At 40.9% G+C, this 17,115-nt stretch overlaps 1 protein-coding gene and 2 long non-coding RNA genes across 4 annotated transcripts; 2 read left to right on the forward strand and 1 right to left on the reverse strand.

Moving 5' to 3' along the window:
* Positions 1–919: 919 nt before the first annotated feature.
* Positions 920–2,234, reverse strand: LOC108113850. 2 transcript variants are annotated; one of them, XR_001772723.2, is made up of 3 exons: positions 2,199–2,234; positions 1,786–2,092; positions 920–1,710 (listed from the first exon to the last, which is right to left on the reverse strand). It is a non-coding gene; the product is annotated as an uncharacterized LOC108113850 (long non-coding RNA). The 2 variants fall into 2 exon arrangements; XR_001772724.2 differs by having other exon boundaries at positions 1,786–2,137; positions 2,199–2,220.
* A 325-nt stretch (positions 2,235–2,559) lies between these two features.
* On the forward strand, positions 2,560–5,490 carry LOC108113849. The gene is made up of 4 exons (XR_005993728.1): positions 2,560–2,638; positions 2,751–2,888; positions 5,132–5,273; positions 5,361–5,490. It is a non-coding gene; the product is annotated as an uncharacterized LOC108113849 (long non-coding RNA).
* Positions 5,491–9,150: 3,660 nt separating this feature from the next.
* LOC108113844 (protein sneaky) lies at positions 9,151–13,246 on the forward strand. Its single transcript, XM_017224554.1, has 2 exons — positions 9,151–11,201; positions 11,261–13,246. Exons 1-2 carry the CDS (start codon positions 9,627–9,629, stop codon positions 11,882–11,884), a joined length of 2,199 nt encoding a protein of 732 aa, XP_017080043.1. The 5' UTR covers positions 9,151–9,626; the 3' UTR covers positions 11,885–13,246.
* The last annotated feature ends 3,869 nt before the right edge of the window (positions 13,247–17,115 follow it).

The raw sequence follows: 17,115 nt of genomic DNA on the forward strand, positions 1-17,115 counted from the left end.
AAAAGTCCGAAAATGCAAAAGCCAATCGGCAACAATGACGCGTCTAATTAGTCAGCCTGAGCTATCCCGGACACGATTTCCCTCGGGGGGTGCCGCTCTCATTCTGGCCAAGTTAGTTGGCTACCCGGTGTGAGTGCTACGAATTCACGCCTCCGTCGGACGCCTGGTATTATAAAATATTTCGCGCTGCCTTGTTTCCAGTTTCCAGTTCCCAGTCCGCAGTTCCCATTTACCAGTTTCCCGGTTCCTTGTTTCACGTCGAGTGGGAATTAAACAAATTTATTTGCGAATCGAGGGGGCCACGTTGAGGAGCCGCTGCCACGTTGAAGTTGACTTAATTTGGCCAACACAGCCAGCCAGCCAGCCAATGGCTGCCCCAGTCTTTTTGGTCGAAAAATTTATTAACACTTTTCCCTCTCGCCAGTCGAACGACTGCTCTGCGTGACTGTTGCACAGTTTTTGACCCTTCGCCTCCAGACATTAGATAACAATTCCCTTTTGGTCGCCCAACACCTCCCCCTTTAATCCTTTGGACCGGGGGTCCATGTAATTTTCGCTGTTGCAATTTCGAGCATGCGAATGCGGCACGAACTGTTGCAAGAGTCCCCCAACTTTGGCTTTTAATTAAAAAGGTCACTTTCGAGTTCACTTTATGCTGACGCCGCCGAAAACTCAGCCACCCAATGATTCTGTGGGTTAAAGGCGGCATCAAGCACTTGGAAAAAATATAGAGGTAAAAATTTGTTAAATCTAATTTATCTTATAAGGAATATAATTTTTGAAATACGACATTAAAAAGAAAAAAAAGGTGTTAAGAAAAACCTAACCTGGCAAATGCCAATTTTAAAGATTCTTGTTATGTTTTAAGCTGATTATTGATACTGTTTAAGTTAATTATTAATCATTAAAAGCATTAATCTTGTTTTAACATACTCTTATGATTATTTAGTAAACATATTTTTCCAGCTCTTAACAGTTATTAATGACATGTATGTAAGCCAAGTTTGCTTTGCTCCCACATCTGAAAATTCCCTTCTGCGAAGTTCATTTTTCTGACACATTGACAAATGCCTTTGCACGCCACAAATCGTTAATAACACATACCAAATGGCAATGCCAATTAAACGCCTGACATGAGCGCACATGGACTGCAACTCCATTTTGGCCAGGGCTTCCCTTTGTTTTGGCGGCTGCTTTACATTTGGTTTTGGCCATGTCTTTGAGCTCTGGACTGGACTTTCGGTTCCGGTCCGTCGCCCGCTGTTTTCTCTTTCTCTCTCTCTCTTTCTGGTGGTGACGTACAAATTTTTGGACCTTTTTGGGGAGACCAAGTAGAAACTCCTGCTCCAGTTTTGGTTTTCCCAGCTCTCCAAACATCCATTCATACAGGGGCGCCCGGCGACCGTGTTTTGTTAACGTAATTGACAACAACCATTGACAATCGCCCCAACCTCAAATGGTCATGTTCATGGCTCCTAAGCCAACTCCTTCTGCTCGTGTTCGCTGTCATTATCATCCTGCCCAGGCAACCGGTGAAATTCAAAAAAAAAAAAGCTAACGGTATCTGAATGGAAAATCCATGGTGGTGAAAAGGAAAATAAAATTGGTAGACAATCGATGGCACTATCGTTATTAGATTAAGCGAAGTTTGAATACTAAATACTATTTTTTCCAATGAAAAATCTTCGTTAGAAATATTTTTTTTAAGTCCTAAAAGAAATAAAGTTATTAAGTGACTATTAGCTATCGAATCCATCCCAAAACAAAATCAAATCAACAATTTACCAGCTCTAAGCCACCTTAGTTTTACTGCTGGATCTGCAAAATGTGTTCCCAGCGTATTGTCCACATGGTCACATGGTCATTCATGGCATTCATGGTCACCGGCAATTGCCAGCGATTCAGGCGCATTATTTATTCATTTCGATGCTGTTGACGTTGGTTTAATAGCTTGTTAAATATTTAGTTCGCGTTTACACAAAATGGCGACAAACACCGAGACAGGCGCGTAATGTCCATATCTGTGCGTTGTGTTGAAAATTGAGATTTTCTATTGTTTACACAACACACAGCAGGATATATTATTCAAAAACTGAAAACAGTCGAAATAATTTGGTTATATGCGAATTTTGAATACCTTGATGGGGAATAATAACTTTAACTTTAAACTAATATAATGAACGTATTTTTTCCCTTACTTCTCTTTCTGTCTGTTTACTTCTGTGTTCAAAAATGGAATGCTCTTTATTCCTTTATCTTATTCTATCCTAGCCTTATTTGTACATGTATTGGTGACATTTGGTGATCGCGCGAACGGGATACACATAGTGTTCGTTAGCATGATCTTTATGCGAAAGTAAGGGAGACAAATAACATTGTGCTTACAAGTAAGTTTGAATATATGTATGTATAAGTCAGTGTGGCTATTTGTTATGCATATTAGTGTGACCGCTTGCTAAAATATAATATTTACTCTATTTATAAGGATATTTATATGACTAGCTTAGTATTAAATAAAGCTTTTATCATTTTTAGGTATATAATTATATACCATAGAAATAGTCTGAAAAATCATACTTTTACAGAAAAAAAAAACAACAGAAATTATATTTATTTGCAAGAATCAATCCAGTTTTAGGTATACAATTAAGGGCACTTCCAGATAAATCCCTTAGGTTTTTTCTACCTCACAACAGTTATGTCCAATGTTTAACGGCAAATTCTGATTGCACTCATTTAATATTTTACAGGTTGGATCATAAAAAGGGCCGCAATTCACAATGTGCAATCATTCCGATTGGAGGTTGCTGGCCACATAAAGGATACAAAGGTGCATCATATCTCCCCAACCTTTCCAACTTTTGGACACAACAAAGCCGCTGTTCTGGGTAAAAAAGCACATGAATAACCATTCAATCAACCCGAAACAACAACAATAAGAATGTAGTGGGGGAGTAAAAAAATATGGCCAGTCATTAATATCGATGGATTACATGCGTTCAGTTCAGAATTTTACGATATGAGCGGCAAAATCGCTTTAAAAAATATGCGAACCATATTTTTTACCAACCTTAAGCCTCACAAAATCGGGAAACACTTTACAAATGGGTAACGGCATATCGGCCGTATCTCGGCCGGTCAGTGACAAAAATCACCTCAATTAATTTAATTAGTCTGCGGTTCTGTTGGATTTCGCAGGCAGACGTCCTCCGCCTCTGTTCTTAAATTTTTTGTTGGTTTTTTTTTTTTTTACTTTTTGTATTTCCCAACGTGGGGTCTCCGTTCCGTCAGTCAATTTCAGAACGGTCACAGCATGACGAACCGCACTTTCATAACAAACAAACAAAAAATAAAACACAAACTGGGCAAAAAGCATAAACAAAACAAAGTTGTAGCCAGTATCGAGTTGATTTATGCCCCGAAAGTTCGTTGCCTTGCCGCGATAGTTATAAAATGGTTTTGATAAACGATGGAACACTGTAACAGCAAGATACATTTGACATTTCCACCCGATCTTCATCTATATCTTTGCATATAAAATGTATACAGACGGAATCACTTTGCTCTCGACGGGCAGTTTGGAATTTATGGTTTCAAAACGCTTTTAAAGTGTTGAAAATTTTATTCTCACTGAGATTTTTACGCCTCGGTACCGTTCTTTGTTCTTTTGTTTTGGGTGGAAAACTATTGTTTAAGGTATAAAAATGTAAACAAGTCTATCGAGGATGGCGCTCTAGCACTTCCAGCTGCTCCATTCTGGTATCCCCAGATATTGAATTTCAATCTTTTTTATTGCGACTGCTGCTGAGAGGTTAAAAGATCTTGTCTTTGAGGGAATTTTCCGGTTATGATATCTTAGAAGGGAAAACATTTTGGTCTTAGTAAATTCTATTAGCGGTCATATAAATACCTGTTTAAGTTACTTTACCCACTGCTATCTGTTATTAGTGTATTTTCCGTTGGTCTTATTTACATTTGAAATTACAATTTTTGTGGTTTGTTTTCCCTTCCTGAGCCGCAGCCATTTGACAAATCATTTCCTCTCTCTCTCACACCGGATTCGAAAATAAAGAAATTAATGTTTATCATTTTTATGATGCCACTCAAAATGCAAATGACTAGCTTATCTATAGTTGTTTTTCTGTAACTTATAGAGACATTGGCGCTGAATCACCTGCTCTGCCACAGATTTATCGGTTTCCTCCTCCCAAACGAACGAACTCATGCGCCCATCCATTTCTCGATATTTGATTTATTTTAATTTGTAATAAATTACAAACTTTCGTTTGTGGGCAAAACCATATTTGTGGCCCAAAGCTACATATCTCTGCCACGCCCTCGCCACCTTAATGGTTTTCCAATGCTAATGTGTGTGAGAAAAGCAGGCGGCAAAAAGCGAAAGAAAAGTGAGAGTCTTCTCTCTACGCAGATGAATTATGAAATCTGAACTCCATCGGTTTGTTATTGAAACTCGAGTATTCTGGTCTTCGATGAGGTGTGTGTTCAATGGTAGCTGGATTTTGATGAATGGAAAGCTGGGGCTTGGTGAAATGCGGGACACAGTGTGAGACATTCGTGTAATTACAGGGGAATCTTTAAGCACACTAGGTTTTGTAAGCCAACATTTGTTGTCATTTTTATAGCCATGATATGGACTGTTTTGCGGCTTATTGTTTAGTAGAAAGGTGTGCTAAGGCAAGGTTTTTGCATTGAGTATCCATAGCCTTTGTGGTTAGTCTAATGTATCACTTTTGCAATGAATTGACAAACAAAAGGGTAACGAACCTCACCCTAACAAAAATATCTCTGTAAAAATTAAAAATTATTAGATTTAAAGGTTGCCAAGCCTTACTTTAGAGTAAGTTAAGAAGTAAAGTTTCTTCATTTAAAACTCCACTTTAACATTTTAACCATCATCTAATTGTTACTACCAACCCTTTATAGCCATTTCCTAATGAGCATTATCTTATCTATCATCTAATTGATCTCTATGCCCACCCGCACCTGTTCTTTCCCCTTTAACCCGTTAAGCCAATTATGCCAGCTAATAAAACTAATAAATCAGCCCAAAATTAACGCTGACTGCACTCGCCACAATTTTTTCAAAACAAGTTAACCCTTTTTATTTCAGTTTTTTGGTCACAGGCCGCGGCAATATGAAAATGACATTAGCCAAGCGCCAGACCGCGGCTAGACAAAAAGCCAGACGACGGGAAAACAACAACAACAAAAAGGCAGGATGGAGGGCTGCTGAGAGGGGCACTGTAAAGGTAGTAAGTAGTCTGTGCGAATGGGCATTCTCGAGAACACGCAAAACCACTCTTAACTCGTTTACTTTATTTATGGCCATAATTTGTTAGGCAAAAGGTCGAAAACTAAATGCAGAACTCAGCCAAAAAGGGCGCAGCTCAGGGCTGAGAGCCGAGGAAGTGGAGAATACGCGGCAAGGTGCGATGCATAATTAAGATAATAAAATATTAATTAAAATTAGGTTCATGTATATGCAAACACGCTGAGGAGTTGGTGGTGTTGGCCAAGAACTTACGAAGGTTGAGGAGAGACAAATATTTGCATGAGGGGCTCCCTCATATAATAATGACGTTGATTAGGACGTTGACGTTCGCTGTTGATAGCCTCGTTATTGGCCCGTCGACTTGCCTTTAATTAATTAATTAAAAATGCAGAACAAAGTTTGTCTTTGTTTTATGCAAATTTTCACATGACCAAAGCCAGAAAACACCTGCAAAAAAAAAAAGAAGAAGAGCAGGCTGTGAAAAATTAATGCAAAGCCCCAAAGGGTTTAAATGGCCGCTGGGGATGGCAGAAACGATTTAAAGAATGTCCATCAAAAATGGGATTACTTTAAAATAGATTCTCTTTAAAAATGGGGTATATTAAAGGGTTAATCGATGAATTAGAGTTCTGAACTTTGGTCAGAAAATATTTGTACTTTTCTCAAAAGAATAAAAAAGTTTAAAAAATTTGACATATGGCATCCCTAGAGCTTAGGTGTGCCCAGATGAGTGGTCAAGCAGAATACCAGTACGGAAAAATGAGTAGTTTTGTTCGAGGACTTGAAAGAAGAACAAGGAAGAGGCAAGGAGTAAAAACGCCGACGCAAGCGATCACCGCGCGTATAACTAAACGAACTAAGTGTATTTAATTTTGTTATTATAACTATTATTTTCATATAATACAACAATACATACAATCAAAATCTATTTACCAAACCAAAGAGTATTTCAAATTTGTCGGCTTGCCAAACTCCGGATCACTTTGGCCAATTTTCGTTTTTATTCGGTCAAGCTAACCCTTGTTGGCTAATGGAAATCCGATGTTTACCTTTAGGCTTAGGGCGTGTTTAAACACAGAAAAAGACTGAACACAAATTTGAGATATAACCGCAAAGCGCGAAATCTGATACATTCGGGTTTTAACTCTGCCCCTTTGCATAATTTATTTGGCTTTGGCTTTCATTATGGTTGTATTTTTTTTTTTTGCTTTGGCCGGAGCTCTTATGGATAATTTTTGGTTTGGACCAAACGCTTAATCACCTTCACCTGACACATGTGGGCAACTAATTTGTGAATATTTCTTCCCTGGGCAATTGGAAATGTCAAGAGGAATCGCTATTGGGGATTCTGGTTGGGATAGAGTTTGAGTTTTTGGAGTGAAAGCGAAAGCAATCTACGGGTTCGGTAGACCAAAAAAAAAACGAGAAGAAATATTTGACTCCGCATGAGGCGACCCTTGCTCCCATGATTGATGGCTGACCCCGATTCTCCCCCTTCAGCATACTCTTATTTTTGTTTGGTTGCATTAATTAACTAATTTAATTTTTGGTATTTTTTGTTTTAGGCATCATCCACATTGAGTTCTCATTTCTGAGTTGGAAAATTTATGCAGACACATATTTTTGGTCAATTTTTTTTTTTTGGCAGGGTAGGCTAGGAAAGGAAGGGCCTTATCGCTAGCTTTCACTCATTTCCCAGCCAGCCCTTGATTGTCATAATTTACGCATGCCGCAGGAGGGGCGGGGCTGGTGGCAGTTCACTTGATGGTGCCTGATGGATTTCAGACAGCAGGGAGAGGAAAAACCCAGATTGGCACAATAAATTCATCTGCCCCGGCGTAGTTTAAAATGTTTCACAATTTTCCACGCATTTCGGACGTATTTATTTGCATTTCTAATGATGTCCGGTCACAGATATTCCCCGCCCAATCAACTCCCCACTGCACGTATAAATTGTCAAACAATCAATTTTTAGTGGATCTCCGGCTATTACGATATGGACATGAACATAATGTCGATGCTGGGGCTCGTTCCCCTATCATTATGATGAATGCAATTTCTGGCTGACAAATGGACTAATTTTGCATAGACCAATGGATTTATGGTTATTATGCCAGATAGAAAGGGGATTTAGAATGAAGGCTTTAATGGTGTACAAGGGGAGGGCAAACCAAAACTATAAGACAGCTGTTTTTGCTTTTTTAAGTTTTTAACTTATTCTCAAACCCATCCCATATTTATCTTTAAAATACCGGCATTTCTTTGAAAATATTTTTATAAAACTCGAAATTCTTTTACCTGCCTGATATTTCTGGCAAAAATATTTCATAATTTTCTGGCTTTTTGGCTGTCTACACCGATGGTCACCCAATTAAATTTGTGAATTTTTGAAAGAGCCAAAACCAAAACATTTCCGACCAAAAGTGGCCGACAAGAGACAATGACAAGGATGTCAACGTTGCCGCCTTTTTAAAACGCAAATTCCATGAAAGCAGTCAGCATGTCAACGTTTTGGTAGCCGTGTCTGGACCAGGTCCAAAACTTAGCACGAAGATGGGGGGAGGGCTTAGAAAAACATGAAAAATTTAAACAAGCCAGCGAGAAGAAGAAACATTCAACCAACACTGGGATCGGTTCACTCTGTGTTTTCGTCTGTCTGCAAAAATTGCAAGTGACAGGCAATTCATCATTCATTTGGTTTTAGACTTGACTGACTGACCAGCTTCGGTTCTGGATTGGGTGTCCAGGATTCGGGAACGGGAACAGAAGCTGAGAGGGGGTATCTGGACGACAGCCGATTCCGCCTCCGTCGAATGATGGGGCGACTCCTTTTTTGTCTGTGGCATGCAATTTTATGGCCAGCAAACTTTTAGCATAGCCATCGCTTTGACAATTTAATGCATTTAAAGCTTTACAAGAGCAGGTCCTCTAGGTTGCCCTGCACGCAGTCTCGACCGCCCATGGTAATTGCGTACAGTGGGTGTGGTAAAGATAATTACTAGAAGGTTTTCGTAGCATTATATATATATTTTATAAAGGATTTTAGGTATACAAAATCATAAACTTAAAACAATCTTTAACAACCGCAAAAATGTTTTTTTTTATATTTTCAGTTTTTATCCCAACATCACCCACAGTAATGGCTCCTCTTAACCACCCCCATTACTCCCAAAAATCGAGCATTCCAAATGGAACATTTTACTTGGGATGCAATCAAGGCCACCACTTCTCCGACCACTTATTTTGCCACTTTCCTGGGCGATGCCACCCACTGTAGGGTCGTCTAGTGTTTCGGTCTTTGGGAATTTTAAATTGTTTTAATGCGTGCGTCGAGCATCCTGAGCATCCAGAACCACGCCCCGTCTCGTCGTTGTCTACGTCTACGGATGATGTCGTCAAAGTGGAATAGCCCCATTCGACCGAACGCCGCCCCTTCGCTTCCTGCAGGATCAATCAATTTTTTAGCACATTTCGAACCCAAAAACCTGAACCTGATGAAGTGCGGCCTCTGGGACCTGAAAAGACTGAATCTTAAAAACTGTTTAATATGCAGCGAGTGACACCGTCACAGCGCGACGACATTGAGCAACTGCACCAATTTCGGAGTGAGCCAGAGGTGGTGTCTCCCTACTACTGCTCCTCTTCGGAAACTGCATTCAATCCCATCCATCTTTTGTCGGTTGACTGCAGTTCATAAATTTTTAAACGCTCGCCGGCGCGAACCAAAAACAAACAAGTTTTGGCATCGCCACCAGGATGGGGAACGTATCCCAAAAGGCAGTGAGTGAGTGGACAGAAGGAGGAGAACGCCTGACGTACAGACACGCATGTAATCAATTTTTATATTTTAGAAGAATCCCCCCAAGTGAGACGGCAGGTGCAGTCCTCAGAGCAGCTCTATTATAATTGGATTACCCGTTGGAGTTGAGAGAGAGAGAGAGGGAACCGATAAACTGAATGTTCTTGCATTCCCTTGGTCAGCGCAAAAGTGGTCTAGACAAGTCCCAGGTAACTGCTGATTGTCTGGGGGGTCCTGACCAACTCCCAGGCTCATTCCCTGCTGCCTGGACTTTGTGCACTCTTTTAAACGGGGTATCACTTATATGGCTAGAAAATTGAAAGTCACAGAGGGAGTCAAGAGTCTATTAATGTTAGGCAATTACCACGCTAGTAGTGACCGCTTAGTGGTTACCTATTATTTGTTTATTTAAATATTATAGTTTAACATGTGTTAAATAGACAATAAAAGGCTGTAGCAAGACTAGTTAATTTCAGCTTAAAGACTAACTAAAAACAATATTGAAGCTAACACCATCAGAAGGCTAAGTCAAGGATGTCAGGTAGAACTTTTCATTCTCGACAAAATATAAGTCTAAGCCTTGACATGTTTTCATTTCTGGCAAAACCATTTCTGCCCATCTATTGCTATTTATATAATCCAACCACCGAGAATAGTGTGCGCAACCGATGTCTCCGCAGCCTGATCAGCTTCGTTTTGGGCCTAGCTCTGGGTTACCTCCTCTGGAAGCTGGTGGCATTGAACTTCAGCTTGGGCCGACTGTTCTCCCATGGACGCACTGAAGTCTCAGCCCTTACTATCTTTGTCCTGCTGACCGGAACGGCCTTTATGTTGATCCGATCTGTTCGGACTATAATAATGCTGATATTTGTAGCTTTGGTTGGCAAATCTGGAAGGACCTATCTGCGAGCTGTGGCCTTTGCCTTTATAATATCAGGACCTATTGCAAATCTAGTTGATAATGCAGAAGAGGTGGCCAGAGTGTTTGTCTGCACTACGGTATTAACGTATAATCTTTCCAAAACACGATTTGATTTGATGGCCAAACCGTTTACCAACACACTGAGGCACATGCGAGGAGATGTTGAGGAGATACGACAGACCTTTTCGGAGTTGCAAGGAGTTCTTGGGGATCTTAAGTACGCCGTAGAGAATTCCGATATCGAAGATGAGAAATTTGGTGATAAGAAGTCTAAACCCTCCTATGCAAGATGGGCAAGAGAATCTAAGAAGGTGAACATCAGTAAACCTGGTATAGACGGTAAGGAGCTTCCAACTGCCGCTGAGGTTCAGGAGCGTTTTCAGCGGAATATGAGAAACCGCTGCAAGCATCAACTGAGTAGCGGCCATAGGGTGTGCTTGGAAATATTTCGAAAGGGTTACCGGAAGTGCACCACCAATTTTCCCTCTTTGATAGGCAAGGCCATCTGCTGGCCCTACCGCGTGGATATCATTTGCGAACTGGACCTCTTTGGCAATCCGGACAAGATATGTGACCCATCAGAGGTGATACCACGTAACTTCGGCGAGACCTATGTGGAGTTACTAAAAGCTGAGAAGGAGCTCTTCGATAACAGCTCACAAATAGAGGTCAACTATGAAATCAGAGATAAGGAACTGGTCAAAAGCAAACTAAAGTCAGCGGAAATAACCGCAAAGGCCTTTACGGATGACTTTGACCGACGAAAGCGTAAATTTAACAAAGTAATGGGAGTCCTGCAAAAGATTTTAAGTTTGTTTATGCTGCGATTGGTTTTTGTTTCTATACACTATTACTATTATTATCTGAACGATGTGGAATTCGATAACTTTTATATTACAGAATATTTTAAGCACGTGGACAGGCGGCGCAAGAATAATCGTGATGATGTTATCTTACCTCTGCACACCTATGAGAAATCCTTGTACATTGACCTGGATCACATCTTCAGTCGTACTCAAGAGGAGTCCACCACTGTCTTTTTCAGTTTGTTGCAGTTTTTGCTGGAAATTGTTACAGCGGGCTTATTTATTCTTATTGATCATTTGGTTGTTGAATTGCTGCTCATTATCCGCCAGCGATCAATGATTACCTACCACCAGGAGGGTGAGCATGAAGTGCGATTTAATGTAAGGAATGCTAAGTTTATTTTGTGGAATATTTAACATATAGTTTATAACCCCAACAGATCAGTGGCGTGGGTCAAATGGCGCGACTACTGCGCACCACCATGCATAACTTCAACATCCACGAGAGGGTCTCCACCTCGCTGACCAACGAAGAGTGCTTACCAAATCCCCAAGTACTGCCAAAAACGTTCTACTATCAACTTTTATTGCTATATCTGGTGATTATATTGCTGATCTATCAGAGTACTACCTTCCTGCGAATGAGACGAGTGATCTGCAGCTTTTCCTACTACAAACGCGAAAAGCAACGAATCCTTTTCCTCTACAACCGCATCATGCGGAATCGCCTCAATGCACTTAGGAATTTAGTTCGAGATGCTGAGGATAACTTGGCTTCACATCGCATCCAGCAGAAAGTGAATGTTTTCCTGTGGCTGCGCTTCTCATGCCCCGCGATATTTAGTTGGCTTCGAGTCTTTAAGTTCGCTAAGAGGGTTTGCTTGGTTTGCCGGAAGTATGAGGATCCAACCTTCACCATGTGCAACAATTGTGACTTGCCATATTGTGATGATTGCGCCGATGATCTTAACAGCGTGTGTTTGCAATGTGGCACGGTACTCACAAGGATTTCAGGACAATCTAGCAGCAGCGTTGAGGTTTTCTCAAATAGGAAGAAGAAATGAACGTCTCAATGTTGGAAAAGGATCATCAAGGATCATATAACTTTGTATCTTTGTTATTAAGTTTCATTTGATTCAAATTATTTAAGCCATGGAAACTTTAGTTGGTATCCTTAAAGATTAGCCCTTGTAAGATAGGTTAAATGCATTTTCCTAGCATATATAATTTATAAAGCCTTTTAATGACTTTACCAAAGTTTATCTCGTATGTGGAAACTTTTCCTTTTAAATAGGAATTTCCTCGTAAGGCCTCTCCCTTTGCAATCATCTTCTTAGAAATTGGTCCCTTAATCCCACTGGCACTACCCTTTATTAACTGTCTTTCTGTATGATAATCATATCTTCAACCTAATTGCCATTTTTCCAGTCTGTCAAACTTAATTCTCAACATTTAACCCTGGCCCTGGCCACTCCCAACTACTTCCTCGGCCGATGGCACTGTCTGCCAGTTGTCTACTGTAAGTTGGAAAACATTTTCTTTTGGAACAACAAGCATCGCTCAATTAGTTGTCCACCCTTTTGTCTGGGCCACCCTAAACGTCCCATCCCGTCTGTCCCAGCATAATTATGCACATGTCTGTTGGCGGTGGAGCTGGAAAACTTTTTGTCCTTAGACAAACTTTGCTCAAGCGTCGCTGATTCGATTATGCCACTGGAAAGTAAGCTACAGAGGAGCATTTCGGGCACTACTTCGGAGCACTACACTCAACTGCAAGGATTAAGTTACAAAATTGTTAATTAAAAATAATAAAAACGCTAATTGAAGAAATGCCTAAAGTAATGTTGGAACTCCTTTTGCCAACGAACTGAAAGCGGTAACAAAAGTTTCTCGGTTGAAAATTGTCTAGACTTTTTGGGATCAGCCAAGATGATGATGATGGGGGAACGCTTTCGGGTACTTGCCTCACCGACGGACTGGGATGAAACAGTTGCAACAATGATGACGACAAAGTCTCGCCCACGCCCTGTTCCAGTTTTAATATTCATAAGGCTTTTGGCCTCTGCGTCGTCTGCCTGCAATAAAATAATTATGCAAACATGGGATGATAATGTGGAGGGTGGAGCGGTTTGGTGACGGAACCACAGACCAAAGGAGCTGCGTCTTTCCATTGAAATTTCACACATTTCCCTGGAAAAAACGAGACCGAAAAAATGCGCGAAATTTTCTTACGAAAAACAAATACCACAGCGAAGGTTGAAGAATCCACATTCAGACTCAACACTGGTCGACATGCCGTGTGCAAAGGTGATTATTTGACGTTCACACCTTGTTGCAGGGACACCCCCTTCCACACCTCCGTTCGAGATAATGGGGCGAGGTCGTCGTCGACGCTCGTCGGCGGTTGTTGTGATCAGCCACAGAAGTGACAGGTGTGACACTCCGCCTGACAGGCAGCTCCCAGAACTCCACTCCGACCCTAGCCAACCGACTGACTCCACCATCTGCCCAGACTATGAAGACGCAACTAGACGAGACGAGACAGTCACTGGTGGATACTAAAAAAAACTGCTGCTAAAAAAAACGAGCAGAGAATTATTTCCTAGAAAACTGCAGACGGATGGTTGAACGAGCAGTCTAAAGACCAGCAAACATAAAAAAGTGAGCGAAAACTGGAGCTAAAAGTGCAACTTAGACTTGGAAATACCCTAAGTAAGAAATGGTTTTAGTCCTCTATAGGAAACATGGTCAAAAGGATCCACCAAAGTGCATAAGCCCTTTACTTATTTTAGCTTAATTCATGGCAAATCTTCTAAGCAACAGAACCTGTGTTGGCTTCATGAAATATTAACTTAATATTAACTAAACTGAACGCACCCAATGAACCTATCAAAGTGTATGGCCAAGTATCACAGTCTAAACGAAAATGGCCAAAGTGCTGAAAAATAATCGGGCTGAGTCCCTCAACTGCCTTTATCATCACGGGCTCAACTTGGCGTTGATAATGAAGGAAGCAGAACGATGGCCCACGGATGGTTGGATGCTCGCTGGTCAGTGCATTGTTTCTTTCTAGTTTTTCTTTTTTTTTCTGCATTTTTTTTTTTAGCGGTTTGCCTGCAATTTGCGAGTAGTCTCTGGGAGACTCCGATTGAGAACCGAAGTGAACTATTTAGCAAAGGGAGCCAAGGGGATCCGTTCCATCCATCCGTTCGCTGAGCAGAGCAGCAGGTGGTAAAGCGTAGAGAAATATGGTGCGGAACATTTCAATTAGAAAAAGCGGCGAAACGGCAGACTGAAGAAAACCTCGGACGTCGGCAGCCTGTCGTCGCCCCCAATCAGTTGGGCCCCCACCGTCTCCTCCACCGCCATCTATATCTGAAACTTCCTCTCCCAGTTCCATGGAATATATTCCCCGCCTTTGAAGTTTGTGCTCGCCTGACACTGACGAACCGCGACTGGCTAACCTCTCCTCCCCACCCAACCAACTGCATTGCCTGCTATTATTTCAATAAAAATTCTTTAATATTATTTTAAGTTTGTTATGGCAGGTTAGTTTGTTCAGTTTTTTTCTTCCACCATCCATTCTATTCTGTGCTTTCGTTATTTAATCTTTATAATTAAAATTTTAGCAAAAACCGAACAAAAAATCCCTCTTGAGGTGGTAGCCTGCGAAGAAGCGCAAACGTGTTAAAAATTGATTAAAGTAATTGATTTGGAAGGGCTGCCGGTGAGCAGGGGATTTTGGTTTTTTGCGGATTATTCATTATTATTCGCTATATTCTTGAGCTTCTATCCCTTTGTTATACGAGTATTCAGTGTGGACAGCCGACTCAATTAAGGCAGTGAGCGGGGTTTCGGTTTATTTATATAGAATTTATATTAGAATTTTTTCAGCATATATAGATAGATTTATGAGAACGGAAAAAAGAGTAAATTAATAAAATATTTCTAAAACAGGTTATCTATTTAATTTACTTAAGTCGCTTAATGCATGAAAAATGAAAAATAAAAAATAAATACTCTAAAATATACTTTAAAATATACTAAAAAATATAACCACTTATGCCTAAAAGATCCTGAATAAATACTCTCTTTGGTCATTTACAAAGTTGCTTATCTACTTAGGCGTAGTAGTTTATTACGAATTTTACATATTCCAAATCAATAAATATTAATCTACACACCATTTTTTCTCCGTGACTTTCAAGCCACATTCAAAGTGATTTCTCTTAGCTTGGAATGTGATAACCAGCTATCTTTCTGATCTGCACCATTTCTCACACAGCGAAACGCTAATTGGATTCCGCACATAGCAAAATATGAATGTTGGAGTGCGGAATCATGTGGCAGCCACAACGAAATCTCAGCTTTGTCAAGTCAAACTCCCAAACACCAGACCCAATTTTCACACACAGAGTGAAAAGGAGTTTGTGTGCTCGTGGAACCCACTGCACCACAAATCTTTCACTCGGTTTTGTTCACCCACATTTTTTTTATTGTATTTTGTTTGGTTTTGTTTTGTTTTTTATAAAACAGCAAAGGAAAACCAAACGAAATGAAACTCCACTGTGCGTGCTGAAACTCAGACTTTTGTGCCAAACATTTTTGGGTTTGTCGGAAGGTAAAGGAAGAAGAGGGGTTTGTTGGCTCAGCTCAGCTAACGCCTTTTCGGTCTTTCACAGCAAAAGCGCGAAAGAGTTAAAAGGCGAAGCACAGAAAGCAGCAAAGGCAGCGCAGCAAACCAAAGCATTTTCACCCTATTATTTCAAGCAATTTCATCAAAACTAGACTGAGGGGCCCGGCCTCTGCTCCAAATTGTAACCGCAAAACCTCCCAGTCCAGCTGCCCAGTTGCCCCATTGCAGGCGATGGTCCACTGGGGATGTGATCGTGAGTCACGATGGGGTTAAGGAATCGGTCTTTGGATAAAGATGAGTTCCAGATCTATGCATTGCACTGTACATTACGATGTATTAGTATGTTGAATGGTAGTTCATATAAAGTGATCTACACCGATTATATCATAACTTCCCAGGTCGCCATACGATACCATCTCTAGCCCTCTGCGTTTTTTTTTTTAGCTTCGTTTCCACCGCTTTTTGTCCACTTCTTTTGGCTTTTGGCCCCGCTCGGACCGACAACCTCCTGGTTCTTCTGCCATCGAGTTGTTGGCCGCTCTCAATAGAAGGCAGACAGGAGCAGGTTTTTCTTTTTCTATTTTTCCTTCACTCCAAATGGCCAGCAAACGAACTGTCGACTATGCCGGCTGTGTTTTTCTTATTTGGTTTCCACTTTTATGTAGATTGGTATTTATTTTCCACGCGAAAACTAGCGAAAAACGGGTAAAAAACGTTGGGCCAGGGAAGCAGCAGTAGTTCTCACACTATACTATAGTATGGGGTCTGGTCTGGGGTGTCTCGGGTTTGGTCTCTGGGCCTGTGGTTCCTTAACTCCCCTCATCGCTCTTATTATCGCGTCAAGCGGGAAAAAAATACAAAAAATAAATACGGCCACAGCACCAAGAAAGAAGTGAGTGCAACTATTTTGCGGTCTGCTGCCTGACAAATGGCAGCCAACGCCATCGGAGCATTTAGCCAAAGTCCAACTGCGATTCCAGATCCAAGTCAGAGCTGCAGGTCTCCGTGGCTGTCGGAAGTAGCACAGAAAACTGCCGCCACTGGCCGCCCCTTGGGGGATCTGAATGTAATGTAGGCCCAAGTCTTAAGCTTAGCCAGGCATTCATATATTTACTCTTTCTTTTGGGTTTGAATATTAAAAGTAGTTAACAACATGATTCTTATCCTGCAACGGTTAATAACTAAAGAAATAAAGAAAAAATGAATTTTAACACCGTTTATTAACTTGCCAAGAAAATATTCAGTAAAGAGCAATCAGAATTCGCTTTAGTCTTTGTATTTTCCTCAAATTGTCTTGCCTGCTTCTAGACCATAGAGTTTCGTAATTAGATTTAGTTTAGCTCACAGATTTTGATACGTTAATTGTGAATTGTGCAAATACATATAATTGAGCTGGGTGGTTCCCCTTTCCCCTTCCGCTAATAGAGCACAGAAATGAGTGCTAGAGTTGGTCTTGCCTGGTTGGTTCTGCATTTTTCAACTGGAGCTTGTCCCGGCATTCCGCTTTAGTTTTACTAAATTAGCGACCAACTTGATGCCTCCCAACTCCCAACATACCTGTCCCTCTCCATTCTGGCGTGAAGAAGACAAATGCCTGGAATTCTTTTCTCAAGCCTTTTGGCTACGCTTTTGATATGCCATTTCCAGTTGGGAGTTGGG

The sequence above is a fragment of the Drosophila eugracilis genome, unplaced genomic scaffold, assembly GCF_018153835.1.
Source record: "Drosophila eugracilis isolate 14026-0451.02 unplaced genomic scaffold, ASM1815383v1 contig_2154, whole genome shotgun sequence".
Lineage (NCBI taxonomy): Eukaryota > Metazoa > Arthropoda > Insecta > Diptera > Drosophilidae > Drosophila > Drosophila eugracilis.

Coding starts and splice junctions, on each gene's coding strand:
- LOC108113844 (XM_017224554.1), top strand. CDS start 9,627: ATGTCAGGTAGAACTTTTCATTCTCGACAAAATATAAGTCTAAGCCTT. Junction 11,202..11,260: donor AGCATGAAGTGCGATTTAAT/GTAAGGAATGCT, acceptor TAACCCCAACAG/ATCAGTGGCGTGGGTCAAAT.